General features: G+C 31.9%; 1 protein-coding gene across 18 annotated transcripts in view; it reads right to left on the bottom strand.

The window, feature by feature from the left end:
- Positions 1-1,095: 1,095 nt before the first annotated feature.
- LOC127717811 (mucin-5AC-like) overlaps positions 1,096-15,291 on the bottom strand; it is a 62,510-nt gene continuing 48,314 nt past the window's right edge. For 17 of the 18 annotated variants that reach the window (XM_052223644.1, XM_052223642.1, XM_052223651.1 and 14 more), the window contains 9 exons: positions 14,605-14,723; positions 13,390-13,460; positions 11,753-11,916; positions 10,839-10,947; positions 9,679-9,698; positions 8,013-8,157; positions 5,876-6,039; positions 4,744-4,820; positions 1,096-1,251 (listed from right to left, as the gene is read on the bottom strand). In XM_052223644.1, coding sequence (XP_052079604.1) covers positions 4,783-4,820; positions 5,876-6,039; positions 8,013-8,157; positions 9,679-9,698; positions 10,839-10,947; positions 11,753-11,916; positions 13,390-13,460; positions 14,605-14,723 — 830 coding nt within the window. In that variant the 3' untranslated portion in view covers positions 1,096-1,251; positions 4,744-4,782. The remainder of the gene's footprint in view (positions 1,252-4,743; positions 4,821-5,875; positions 6,040-8,012; positions 8,158-9,678; positions 9,699-10,838; positions 10,948-11,752; positions 11,917-13,389; positions 13,461-14,604; positions 14,724-15,291) is intronic. The other variant, XM_052223643.1, reaches the window with a different exon arrangement.

Genomic DNA, 15,291 nt, shown 5'->3' with positions numbered 1-15,291 from the left:
TTGTTCATTGTTGAAGGCCTTACGGTGACCTATAGTTAATTTCTGTGTCATTTGGTCTCTATTGGAGAGTTGTCTAATTGGCAATCATACCATATTTTCTTTTTTATATTAGACATATTTTTGGAATTTTAGTTTGCGATGATCTGCAACTTCGTCTTTGATTTGGTCTACCAACATTTTTCTATTCGAGCTCATCTGATGAATCTTGCGTAACGGATTTTAACCTTGAACTATTTTTAAAATGACGGGAAAGTCTTACATAAGTATAAAATGCCGTCTTGGAGTTGTGAAAACTATTCATTGGTATTATAACGAACATGTTATAATTTTTCATGAAAGTTTTCAGAATTTGTATCAAAGTATCAGTTTCTGGTTGCTCTATATAAAGAACAAATAAAACACTATCTAATAGATGTATTTAATGATATTGTCTAAAAGATAAAATTCATACACTCTGTAATAATCCACAGCAATATACCCTCCTTGTGCCAAACATGCAGAAGAATAAGAAAAATATTGCTATAGTATACGGAGCGTTAAGAACATACTGGCTTAGCCGAATCAGTACACATTAAATGAGCAGGAACTATTTCAACCTAAACACTACTTAATAAAAAAAAACCTATACGAACGATAGAAACCTAAAATGAACAGCCTAATAAATCTTTGGGAAACGTATAATGGTCGAATTATGTGGTATGTGTTTTGCTCCCTGTTGAAGGCCGTACGGTGACATATAGTTGTACACTTTTATGTCATTTGGTCTTCTATGCAGGGTTGTCGCATTGGCAATTGTACCACAATTTCTTAATTTTACATAGAACCGTAGTGTCTTAATAATTTCTTAAAATATCAACGTGGAAATATAGAAACGTTTATAAATCAGGGTAGTATCGTAGAATAGAGAACTCTCACAGACATTTTCAAAAGGGGTATATTCCCAACCAAGGCCATGATAAAGAGGGGGCTCCAACCATATGTCATCATTCAAATAAATGTATCGTTCAAAATAGGGGAGGGGTTCCAACCACCGAAACCCCTAAGATCCACCACTGTCTCAGTTTATGAATAAATTGAATTCGAAATAATAAAATCTTGTCATTGATTCATTTTTTATAATATTTATATAACATAATATAATATAATTTTAATTGCTGTCAATAAATGCCATAATTCAACATGATTTAATTGCTGTCAATAAATGCCATTATTCAGCAAATCTTCATACGTGTGATAATCCACCATTGTATTCTGTAAAAGAAGAAATTATTGATTTAATGGGGAAAAGTATGTAACAAAGCGATAATTGAATGTTTGTTCGTTAATCATATTTGTATCATAGTCGTAATAGTTCACCAATAGAGGCTATTTAAATTGAGTTACTGTACTTTTGACGTAACTGTCGTGCGATATAATGCAAAATACCACTAATCTGTAAAGTACATATATCATTAAAATCTTATTTAAGAGATTTTAAGCAGGAAAATGTGTATAGAAAAAGCTTATACGAAAGCATCAAATACTTGCTTTGAATTGAATTTATTTTTTGAAAACAATTCTATTTGTCCGACACATAAGCCCATTTCTTGTCTTTCATTTTGCTAATGTGCTTTGTCTGTATGCCTTTTTTTTGTTTTTTTATTACATATTTGTTTGCTTTTATAATGATTAAGATTATACCACAATGGGGACTGTTGTACTCCTATTTTTGATTTTTTTTTACCTATTATGTCTTTTTGTTCTGTTCACACCTCGTTGTGCGACTGTCATACAAGTGATAGGTTAAGTTAGCTATCACACCAGGTTTAATTCACCATTTTGTACATAAGAAAATGCCTGTACCAAGTCAGGAATATGACACCAATTGTTTCATGTGTTTGAGCTTTTGAATTTGTCATTTGATTGCGGACTTTCCGTTTTGAATTTTCCTCGGATTTCGGTATTTTTGTTAATTGACTATTTTTTCTTATAGAAATGACTATATAAGGATGTACTTAGGTGAAATTATGAAAATAATCTAGAATTCAAAATTGATACTATAAGTCAGAAGAGCATTATTTAAGGAACAAATTAAAATAAGCTAAAAATATTGAGAGGTTATGAAGTTTTTTTTTAGATATTTAATCTAACTAATGGCGGGAATATGCTGACTCGGACTTTTACCTTATCTTTACGTTATAGAGAAAGTCCAAATAACTGTTCATTCCTGGGAAAAAATGGAGCGGAGGCCCGGAGGGCCAACGCCCATTATTCCCAGGAATGGACTGTTAGTTGGGCTTTCGCTAACTTAAAATACACATTAAATATTAAGAACGAATTTTTAGATCATAAAATCTAAAGAATTTTATTTCATTTTGTAGTGGTTTTCTTTTCATTTTCCCTGTTGTGTACCCAATAATCCACAGTCAAAATTTAAGATCAAGCTGACCATGTACTCACTTAACAAAGTATTTATGAACAGTAGAATAACTACTTTAAAAAGATCTTGAATAAAGTTCATCCAGATTTATGTTTTAAGTCAATGGATACGCACGTTTTTCTTGTGGTGGTTTTGAAAGGATATTTATTTGTGTCTCGAGTGGTATTTCGGGGGAGAGAAAAAAACTAATATTTATGCATATATGTTAATGTATTATGTGTTTTTCGTTTGAATGTAGAATCGTATGAGAAAAATGACATGGTACAACTAAAATAAATTTCTAGGTACGTAACACTCTAGTATATGTTATTTTACTAATAATGGTGTGCTCGATTTGAAGTCATATCTGAAACAAAATATGATTCTATATTTCAAACCATTCTATTAGATCAAATTATTATCAGAAAGATTGCCTTTTGTATGTCTTTAACTTAAGTGGAAAACTACTTTTTGATTTCATTTAAACATTTCAAGATTTACGCCGTGATTTGCACTGCCGATATAACTGTTATATTTGCCACTGGACATATAACAACAGTGAAGGAATTCGATTGTGTAACGCGTTTCTGTTGGAAATTGAATAAAAAGTCCCGCCCAATATTTAATACAAGCCTTATTCAAATGTTATCCATACCCTTCAAATTCTATTCAATAGTACCATATTCAAATTATAACAACGAAAAATCAAATAAGATACCGAATACGCCATTTTGACCATTTTAGTTTCTTGTACTACTTATTCTATTTAACCACAATATTATTGTAGAAACTATCTGAGTAATATTTCTTTTTTAATGTACTGTAACATATTAAAATGGAACAAACGATTTTTGCTGTACAAAATCAAAATACATTACTTTAAATTTCAAATGATATCTTAAATAAAAAGCAAATCTGTAAGTGAACTTATTTTCCTTATTGTATAATGTTACTGTGTTCAATATTACGAAAGAATTCAACTGAGTTAGCACATTTGATATTTTGTAGATGGACAGAAGAGGACTGGCACTCAAGGAAAATATTCGTTTTTACCCGCTTGGATACTATCCGTGACAGAAATTTAGCCAAGATGTGCATCGGAAAACAAATTGTGGATAATGTTGTGGAATTTTAGTGAAAACGATACCATACATTAAACGATGGAATTACGACACGCAAATAAAAGCTGTTTATTAAAAATGAGATATTTGGTGTTCATTGTATTACTACGAGGTCATCCCAATTAAAAAAAAAAACTCCATTTAATATCAGCGTTCAGTAAGTTTTCATCTTCATTCAGTATCGCGTTACTTCTTTAGAACTATTTCCATGGGTGAACACTTTTTAAGAAATTGCCCATGGAAATACCCAAAGGGCAAACGTCCGGATGAATGAAGATGGACAATAGAAAATAACTCTCCATTCCTGAAAAATAATGGAGAGTTTGAACAAAAGATTTATGTCACAGGTGTATTTTAATGTGGTATCATTTAGGTCTCAAATCTCTATTAAAGTCTTATATGAAAAGGAAAATGGGTGTCATTGGGCAAATACAGTGAAACCTGTGTTATCCGACACACTGGGGGACCAGAAAAAATGTCGGATAAAGCAGAGTGTCAGAATACTCAGGTTTTTTTTGCAAGGATAGCCATATTTTGGGACCGTGAAAATATGTCGATTAAAACAGGTTGTTGGAATACTCAGGTGTCGGATTAGGCAGGTTACACTCTGATTCCTAAACCTGACCCAAGTACATCCTTAATTAAATTCTGTTGTTGTGAATGTTTAGTGTATCGCTATAGACAGAAACCATCAATAGTTATACAATAACAAAATATTTATAAAACAATGTTTTTTTGATCTTTGGACCCGATAATAAACAGGTATATATAAATATGACAGACTTCTTTCATTCGGCAGTTCAACCAATGATAAGGCTTTATTTAGACAACTCAGAACATGTTCAAGCATACCATGTATGGTCAGAGAGGAAGTGCTACATTTAATAACTCGATTTGGGGAAAATGCCACTCTATCTATGTTGAAGTATCCATACTAGTTTTTCAAGACACAAATTTTCTCTTTCAATAAACTCATCATAGATACCAGGATTACATTTTGCATTTACGGCAGACGTGCGTTTCTTCTACAAAAGACTCATCAGTGACGCTCGAATCCAAAAAAGTTAAAAAGGCCAAATAAAGTACGAAGTTGAAGAGCATTGATGACCAAAATTCGTAAAAGTTTTGCCAAATACAGCTAAGGTAATCTATTCCTGAACATACACTTTCAATGTGGCAAACCAAATTTCTCTCCCTTAATTGTGTTCGACTATATAACCTTACCTGTCAGTTTGTAGTGTATGCATTTTTTTGTTCCTTTGTTTAGTAACCATTTTTAGAACTTTTACTTTGACCAGAAACTAAAATCATAATACAATAGTTATTAAGCATGTGATAATATATTGTTTTTCTTCTGAAAGTTCATATTTACCTTCATATTCTTAAAGAACAATTAATGGTATACACAAATTAATGTTACTAGTGACACTCAAATGTCGTTATCATATCTAGATTTAGTTGATTAAACTGTTTGTAATCGAAATGAATTATAGGACAAATATTGGCGATACAATTCCTTTTGTCCATTCTTTTGATGTGTTTTGTCATTTGATTTTGTCATTTGACTAGGGACTTTCCGATTGAATTTTCCTCGGAGTTCTGTATTTTTGTGATTTTACTTTTAATTCTGCCTTCAACCCAACCAGACGATAATTAGGAGATAACTGTATTGTATGTTAAGCTCCGACGGCATCAATTGGTCGCAAATTAAGTTTACTTGCAACGCGTTAGCGGGGAGTGTAAACGGGTATTTGCGATAATCAAATCACCAATTGATGCCGTCGGAGCTCAAACTACAATATTATTATCTATATTCTAATGAAACTGACAGAAAACGACTTCAAATCATACATTTAAAATCAGCCATACGTCGTCTGAGTTTGCGCGTACGTTTTCATAGCATTACTTGCGAATTGATGCCATGAAAATTGGTGACGTTATCTAATCAAAATGAACGTTACAAACAATGTTGCATTAGAATTATACTTCTAAACTTTCAAGTCTTTGGTATGACGCAGCATGTGATCAAACCCATGGATCCACACTTGAGATATGCGAAATAAAGTAAAATCACAAAAATACTGAACTCCGAGGAAAATTCAAAACGGAAAGTCCCTAATCAAATGGCAAAATCAAATGATAAAACACATCAAACGAATGGACAACAACTGTAATATTCCTAACTTGGTACAGATATTTTCAAATGTAGAAAATGGTGTATTGAACCTGGTTTTATAGCAAGCTTAACCTCTCACTTGTACGACAGTTGCATCGAATTTCATTATACTGACAATAAAAAGACCACGGTCAGGTTTGTATACAATTTTCTAAAACATGTACAACGTGGTTAACTTACAATTTGACTTTTTGCCAAGATATGACGTTCTATCGATATCTTCGTGGGACTCAAAAGATCCGTTATCCCAGTATCCTCCAAAGGGTAGAAAAGATTTGCTTCCAGACCCGTTGTACCGTTTGGCCATATTAACAGCAAAAAAGCTTTCTTCTATAGGAACAGGTCTACAAAATAAAACATTCGTATATTAACAGTTTCCTGAAGAAAAAAAGTAACATAACAAAAATAACGAACTCCGAGGAAAATTTAAATTAGAGTATCATATGGCAAAATCAAACGCTCAAATACATCGAGTGAATTGAAAACAACTGTCATAGTCCTGACTTGTTACAGGGATTTCCTTATGCAGAAAATGATTGATTAAACCGGGATTTATAGATAACTATCAAATCCCTCACTGAATTACTGTATTGCCCTTATTGTCTTCAAAATTAAGTATTTTCTGCAATAATAATAACTTCTGAATTTAATTTATGTTCATGAAAAACATAAATCCAATCCAGAAAATCATTAATATAACAAAAAGAAAATGGATTCTGATAATAGAGAACTATCCACCAAGAGATGAAATGAATGTATGCAAGCATTTTATGCAATTGTACTGCCTTCAATAATGAGAAAATTCCATACCGCAGAGTCGGCTATAAATTTTATGATTTCAATAAATATCATGATTCAATTTTAGAAAGCTAAATCTGTGTTTAAGATACAATGGATAAGCTTTAGTTCGTTTGAAAGATACCATGAGCCAAGGGTAATGTGAATGGTATCATATGATAAGCTTTAGTTCGTGTATAAGGTACCATGAACCAATGGTGGTGTGAATGGTATCGAATGATAAGCTTTAGTTTGTTTATAAGGTACCATGAACCAAGGGTGATGTGAATGGAATCGTATGATAAGCTTTAGTTCGTTTATAAGATACCATGAACCAAGGGTAGTGTGAATGGTATCGTATGATAAGCTTTAGTTCGTTTATAAGATACCATGAACCAAGGGTGACGTGAATGGTATCGTATGATAAACTTTAGTTCGTTTATAAGATACCATGAACCAAGGGTAGTGGTAATGGTATCGTATGATAAGCTTTAGTACGATTATAAGATACCATGAAACAAGGGTAGTGTGAATGGTATCGCATGATAAGCTTTAGTTCGTTTAGAAGATACTATGAACCAAAGGAGGCGTGAATGATAACGTATGATAAGTGAAAAGTAAAATCACAAAAATACTGAAATCCGAGGAAAATTCAAACCAAGGGTGATGTGAATTGAATCGTATGATAAACTTTAGTTCGTTTATAAGATACAATGAACCAAGGGTAGTGTGAATGGTATCGTATGATAAGCTTCAGTTCGTTTATAAGATACCATGAACCAAGGGTGACGTGAATGGTATCGTATGATAAACTTTAGTTCGTTTATAAGATACAATGAACCAAGGGTAGTGTGAATGGTATCGTATGATAAGCTTTAGTTCGTTTATAAGATACCATGAACCAAGAGTGGCGTGGATGGTATCGTATGATTAGCTTTAGTTCGTTTATCATGTTTTTAAGATACCATGAACCAAGGGTAGTGTGAATGGTATCGTATGATAAGCTTTAGTACGATTATAAGATACCATGAACCAAGGGTAGTGTGAATGGTATCGCATGATTAGCTTTAGTTCGTTTAGAAGATACCACGAACCAAAGATGGCGGGAATGGTATCGTATGATAAGTGAAAAGTAAAATCACAAAAATACTGAAATCCGAGGAAAATTCAAAACGGAAAGTCCATAAGCAAATGGCAAAATCAAAACTCAAAAATCTAACGAATTGATAACAACTGTCACCTGACTTGGTACAGACATTTTTCTTATGTAGAAAATGGCGGATTGAACCTGGTTTTATAGCTAGCTAAACCTCCCACTTGTATGAGACACTATTTGTGCGTATTTTATCAACACTGAGAGCCCGTGGCTTTAAATCACATTGCTGATCCAAATCTTTACCGGCATGTTTTGAACACTTTTTTTTAAAGATGACATCGGAAGAGACAGAAACCATTACAATATAAATGATAATATAATAGAAAATTACTTGAACATTCAGAAAATTTAGCAAAAGCAAACCTTTCAATTTAATGTACCTACCTGTCTAGATCCTCTTCTATATATTTTGTTTTTGTTTGTCGTTGTCTGTGACTTTTAAAACAAATACATAGAAGTATAGATAACACGAAAAGTAAGAAAACCATTGGTATGCCAACTGCTAATTCTAGTATCAAACTGTAATTGTCTACAAAGTAAATAACTGAATGTTATAATCAATTGAATATAAGTGCAACCCCGGTTTTTAGTAGGGTTCGTGTCGCTTAGTCTTTAGTTTTTGTGTTGTGTTTTGTTTATTGTCGTTTGTCTCTTTGTCTTTTTAATTTTTTTCCAATGCGTTCGTTGTCAGTGTTTTTTTCGACTTATGAGTCCCTCTGGTAATTGTCATCTCTCTTAAATAAGTACTAGCACATATTTGTTTTTGTCTCTGTTTATAACGTTTCATAGTTAGACTGTGTTAAATGACACAAGTTTAAATCTCTTAATTTGAATCTATGTAACATACCAGTCTTTTATATATCAATTCAGTTATCTATAGTTATCAAAGGTACCATGCTTACAATTTAGTACGCCAGACGCGCGTTTCGTCTACATAAGACTCATCAGTGACGCTGAGATCTTAATAGTTATAAAGCTAAACACGTACAAAGTTGAAGAGCATTGAGGACCCAAAATTCAAAAAAGTTGTGCCAAATACGGCTAAGGTAATTTATGCATGGGATAAGACAATCCTTAGTATTTCGAAAAATTCATATTTTTGTAAACAGATAATTTATATAAAAAAATTACCATATAATTGATATTCATGTCAACACCGAAGTGCTGACTACTGGGCTGGTAATACCCACGGGGACGAAACGTTCACCAGCAGTGGCATCGACCCAGTGGTGTAAATAGTTATCAAAGGAACAATGCTTACAATTTAATACGCCAGACACGCGTATCTATACGTTTTTATCTGTATGTTTTACGTATTGCGTATTTTGTATTTTGTAAAAAGTCTGCAGTACAAAAGTGTTGAAATATGAAGACAAATTTAAATTAACTAATGTTAACACCAAATGACATACACAACGCATTGTTTTTCTCCTTCTTAATCTTTCAAAAATCTTGACGACTTTTCTCTCCTTTTTTTCAACTAAATAGTGTAAATTCAAAATAGGAACTCCCTTCTGCAACTTTTTGTTTGTCACATGTATAAAGAATAGAGGGAGAGGAAAAATTACTTTTTAGTTCAATAGTCTTATGATATAAACATAAGATAATATGATATTATAGCCAATGAGATAAATCTCTACAAGAGACAAAATGACGTAGAAGTAACAACACTATATCACCACACGACCTTTAATAATAAGCTAAATAAATGTCCCAAGTCAGGAGCATGCAATTCAGTGGTTGTCGTTTGTTTTATGTGTTACATATTTGTTTTTTTTGTTTATTTTTTGTACATAAATTCGGCCGTTAGTTTTTTCGTTTTACATTATCATTTCGGGGCCTGACTATGCGGTATGGGCTTTGTTCATTGTTGAAGGCCGTACGTTGACTTATAGTTGTTAATTTCTGTGTCTTTTGATCTCTTGTGGAGAGTTGTATCATTGGCAATCATATCACATCTTCTTTTTTTATATAAACCAATACCGCATTGTAAGCTTTTGCTACACTTTTAAATTGCAGATTCCTGATTCTCTCTTTTTAAGAAACTTACCTATTTCTGTCATTTGAAGTCTACAAAAACAAAAAGTAAAGTCTTGTTATAGGGACTGACAAATACTTTTATGTGATTTTTCTACTTCGTTTCTAGTATTTATGCTCCAAAATGTTTCTTTATTTCTGTTCCGAAATGTTCTATTACAAGTCTGTCTGATAAAGATTATTGTAGAAACACAAACAGACCGATTTGAACGTATGATGAAAATACTATCCCTGGCTTGCAATAGTACCGCTTCTGAGGGCTTGATATTCAGGCTCAAAAACATTCTGATAGCAAAACCCTTCCGGAACACATGAGATCACCTCTTGTTTTTGGTGGGGTTCTTGTGGCTTATTCTTATGTTTTCTATGTTGTGTCATGTGTACTATTTTTTGTCTGTTTGTCATTTTCATTTTTAGCCATGGCGTTGTCAGTTTATTTTCGATTTATGAGTTTGACTGTCCCTCTGGTATCTTTCGTCCCTCTTTTAGGCACTGCTATGATTTCAATTACACATCTTATGTTTTAATAATTCATTCGATTGAATTCAAGTCAGGAATATGGCAGTTGTTGCCCATTCGTTTGATGTGTTTGAGCTTTTGATTTTGTCTTTTGATTAAGGACTTTTCGTTTTGATTTTTCCTCGAAGTTCATTATTTTTGCGATTTTACTTTTTTGTACTTTTCAACAAGTTAAACATCTTACATGTAAACTTGACTTTGAAAAATATTTTCTGTATTTAGACATTACTTTGCTATGCTCAATAAAATATGTATATATATATATATATGTATTCAGTAGTTGTCGTTTGTTGATGTGGTTCATCAGTGTTTCTCGTTTCTCGTTTTTTTGTAGATTAGACCGTTGGTTTTCACGTTGGATTGGTGTTACGCCAATCATTTTTGGTGGCCCTTTAAAGCTTGTTGTGCGGTGTGAGCCATGGCACCGTGTTTAAGACCGTACTTTGACCTGAATTGGTTTACTTTTATAAATTGTGACCTGGATGGAGAGTTGTCTCATTGGCACTCATACCACATCTTCTTATATCTATATATATATGTATTTCTTCCTAAGTCTTTCAGCTCAAGCATATCTAAAATAGTTAATATAGAAAAAACAAAAAACGTACTAAAAATTTTGAAATATCAATAGTAGATATCAGTATAAATACTTACGCACAGAATGGGACATTGGTACTAGCATTTATTCTACAACCATAGTTATCAGGACAGCTACTGATTTGGTTGAATGCATCACACAAGTTATCGGTCGAAGTTACAGTGGCTGCAAAGGAAATTCAGAAATAAAATAATAGTTGTAAACGAAATGGAAATTCCCATATTAAGTGATAGTTGTAAACGAAATAGAAAATCAGATTGATAGTTGGAAACGATATGAAAAACAACATTTCTACTACATTGTCCATCTATTGATCCATTAAAAATTAACAATTTTCAATTGTCAATATGCAAGGTACATAGACACTATTATGCCAAGAAATTGTGTTTGGAATTTGTTTTGATGGATTTTAAATTTAACTTTATATAAACTTCAGTAATGAAACTTACTTATTAAATAGGGTTCATGTACCAGATACAATTATAAAGTACTATTAATTTCTATACTATGATTTTTTTTACATAACACGGAGCAAAACATAAAAAAACGTGTAATAGGGGTTCAATAAGGAATATGCGGCTGACATCAGATCTTTGACAGTATCGGTTAAATTCATCATATAAGACAATAGAGACGATGTTTTTTATGTATTTTGATTAATAAGTAGAATGTCCGAATTTAGCTGTTGAATTAAAACTAATGTTAATTTAATATGATGATGCTTACCAGAAAACAACCCTGGACTTCTGATATTAACAAACAGGGACTCTTCACTGAAATTCTGGACTAGTGAAGTACAGCAGAAAGTGCAATTTGTTGTTGAATAAAAAAAAAAAATCCGACCTTTTTTGTTTGTATTTAGCATAATGAGTTAAAAAATAAGTTTTGAATAATTTCTTTTATTTATTTGTATTTACTTTTTAGAAAATCCTAACATTGGATATGATTCTTATTAAAATGATAATATTACCTGTTTGGTTATTAGCAGTAACAGACGATGTCTCTGCTTCAACCGTGTCATTTCCTATTGTTAAGTTTCCACTTCCAGTGGTTAAGTCATATCCAGCCGAAATGACATCACCAGGAGAAGGTTCATCTAGATAGACCTCGTATTCTGGTATCAAACTCCCAGCTCTAACAAAGTAACGAACACATTTTTTTTTTGGGAGAGAGCTTGCATAGGCTATGCCTGTTGCCCAATCAAATTCAATTTAGTTGAACAAAATACTGTTTAAACAAAACTAACAAAAAGATAATGTATAATGTCCTTTATCAAACTCCAAACTCTAACAAAATGATTAATAAATAGATAATTTAGAATGTATCTAGCCTTTGTCAGTCTTGTATTATTTTTAATTTTAGTTTCTTGTGTACAATTTGGAGTTTAGTATGGCGTTCATTATCACTGAACTAGTATATATATTTGTTTAGGGGCCAGCTGAAGGACGCCTCCGGGTGCGGGAATTTCTCGCTGCATTGAAGACCTGTTGGTGACCTTCTGCTGTTGTCTGTTTTATGGTCGGGTTGTTGTCTCTTTGACACATTCCCCATTTCCATTCTCAATTTCATCATAAAAAGCGAAATTTATAATGGTAATAATGTAAAAACAATCACGATGATGATTAATGTAAAAACAATCACGATGATGATTAATGTAAAAACAATCACGATGATGATTGTCTTAATTATAACGTTTATCTCTATTCAAAGTAACAAGAAAAGTTGAACGAATCTAAATTATGTCAATTTCTTACAACTCATCACTACCAAGCATCGGGCAAAAAGTGAATTTATTTGCGAAAGTCATATTTCAAAATGTCTAATAATAAAAAAATGTTTCATTTTTTTTTTCTTCAGAAACCTTCAAATACATTCAAATTAGTTGTTTTCGGACGAAATTTAAACAAAGTATTTTTTTCTTCAGAAACCACGAAATACATTCACATTTAGTTGTTTTCTGACGAAATTTAAACAAAGTATTTGTTTTAATCAATATTTAAAAAAATCATAGTATCAGCAAATAGGCTCACACTTTACAACTTATCACAGTCATGCTGCTTGAAGCTCAACATCCTTACACTTTCTATTCGTGAGTTCTCTCCAGTTGAATTTTTTGAATTTTTAAATAACCGCTGAAACCCCTTATTTTTATGTCTGAGTACGCAGTAATAAATGACTCCCTGAATTTCCTTAGAAAGAGTAAAAACGTATACTCATAGAAAATCTCAGTATGTTTTACTTGAAAATGTTGTTATACTAGATTGATATGCATACGTCAATCTCTTTTTATTTTGTGATGCGTTTATTGGCAAAAATTACATATATAAATAATCATAGTAAGCAAGTCCAAAAGTACATCAGCAAAATCGAGACAAGTACATATAGTTATTGTTTTTAATCATTGACAAACTTATCAATAAATATTAATAATGGTAAAAGAAAACTAACCAAAGTAGCATGGATTTTGAAGATGATTTTATTACGTAAAAATTTACGCGTATAATCATTCTATTATTTTGAGCCAGGGGTTCCAGCAGGAGTGCGCTCTTTGCAATGGTTTATTTTTATAGAATAATTTTTAAATACATGTATGTAATATAATCTTACCTTATTGAAATAAGAACTATTCTCCTAAAGGACCGTCTACATGATCTAGATCGTCTATAATAGTTCGTTAGCTATAAACATATAATTTAATTTTGGATGTAACGTGTCTTCTGATTGGCTGACATTTTTGATTATCAGCTCATAGACATAATTTTGTCATGTGACCGTGACGCCATCAACGTTTTTTTCATGATTTACTCACGCTTAAAATGGAATTTAAAATTAAATTATAAGGAATGACTGTAATATTTTTTCTGTCTATTCGAAATAACATCAAAAGTGTGGTGCACACTTTAAAATAATCCGCTACGCGGGTTATTCAGTGTGCACCACATTATTTTATGTTTTTACTTCATAGACAGAAAAAATATAGAGTTATTCCTTCAATAAATTGTAAATATTAATGAAAAATATTAAATGCTTGTAACATATTAGAAACTTTGAAGTCAACAATTTTCGACTTGAGAATATTTTGTAACAACGGTCCTTGGTTACTAATAACACAAATTGAAAGGATGAAGAATATCTATTGATCGACATACTACAATAGTACAGAGACGACAGATAAACGTTTAACGCAGGATTCAGTTAATACATAAAACCCGATATTTTCTGAATCCCATGGTTGATATGACACAAACTGTACCATGGAAATTGAAAATAAGTTATTATTTTTTAAGAAAGGAAATAAGCAACAGCCGATTTTGTTATTAATTCTAACAATTTAACGAAGATACACAGGGACAATGAAAACCAGAAGTATAAGAAAAGTAGAAAAATTTTGAAAAAAAGAAATAAAAAGAGACAACAAAATCCATAAAACACCAATAAAAGACGTAGAAATCGAGATAAATAAATCCTACCAAAGACGTATTTCTATGCGTTTTGGGTTTTACTCATCATCTGATGACTTAAAACGTTCACAACTTTGTCCTTTGATCTTAAATTGATAAAAGTGTCATTGGCAATCATATCACATCCTCTTTTTTTTTAAATTCCCAGGTTTTTCTTGTTAGTCATGTAATGTTAAATGTCTATACCAAGCTGGTTGCTCTCTCATATTTGATATTCTTTAAATAAATAAAGCCATTGTTTTCATCTTTGAATTGTTTCACATTTTCAGATTAATATGAAGAAGGAAAAATATCTTTTTTCTATCCCTTATGATACTTATAATTATTCATTTGGCTAGGATTTTTATTTTAAATTTCTTACCGCTATCAAAACCTGGTTGAAAAGACGTCGATATTCTTCAGTGGTTGTATCGGTAAGACTGATGGTAACGGTGATCATAATCCGCAGTCTACATGTGTATCTGTACTCGATGGTGACAGCTAGAAGAGAGAGCATACATGATGATTATCAGTCAATGAATAAAATATTACCAAGAATGCAATTCGCCGTTTTAGAATTTAATGCATTCTGGGTAATATTTCCAAAAGCCTTCATCTGTATCTACACTCGATGGTGACAGCTAGAAGAGAGAGCAAACATGATGATTATTAGTCAATGAATAAAACATTACCCAGAATGCAAATCGCCGTTTTAGAATTTAATGCATTCTGGGTAATATTTCCAAAAATCTACATCTGTATCTATACTCGGTGATGACAGCTAGGAAAGAGAGCATACATGATGGTACATCTTGCTTATTATCAGTTAATAAATAAAACAGGAATGGTAATCAAATGGTATACTGTAAATTCAGAAATGTTTTTATGATGTATTTGTGCATAAAATTGGGACGGTATAGGTAAGGCAAATATTGAAACTCGCATAAAAATTTTCATAGTGCTATTTGTTTTAAACATTTTTAAAAATTGCAATAAGCAATCTCGCATTTTTGTTTTGTTTTACAATTGTAATAAGAAATGCGTCGAAATATTTTTGAACTTTCAGTCA

This window comes from Mytilus californianus, unplaced genomic scaffold (assembly GCF_021869535.1).
Source record: "Mytilus californianus isolate M0D057914Y unplaced genomic scaffold, xbMytCali1.0.p SCAF_10, whole genome shotgun sequence".
Taxonomy (NCBI): Eukaryota; Metazoa; Mollusca; class Bivalvia; order Mytilida; family Mytilidae; genus Mytilus; species Mytilus californianus.
Note: the sequence above shows the minus strand (reverse complement) of the source record. Positions and strands in the feature narration are given on the sequence as shown.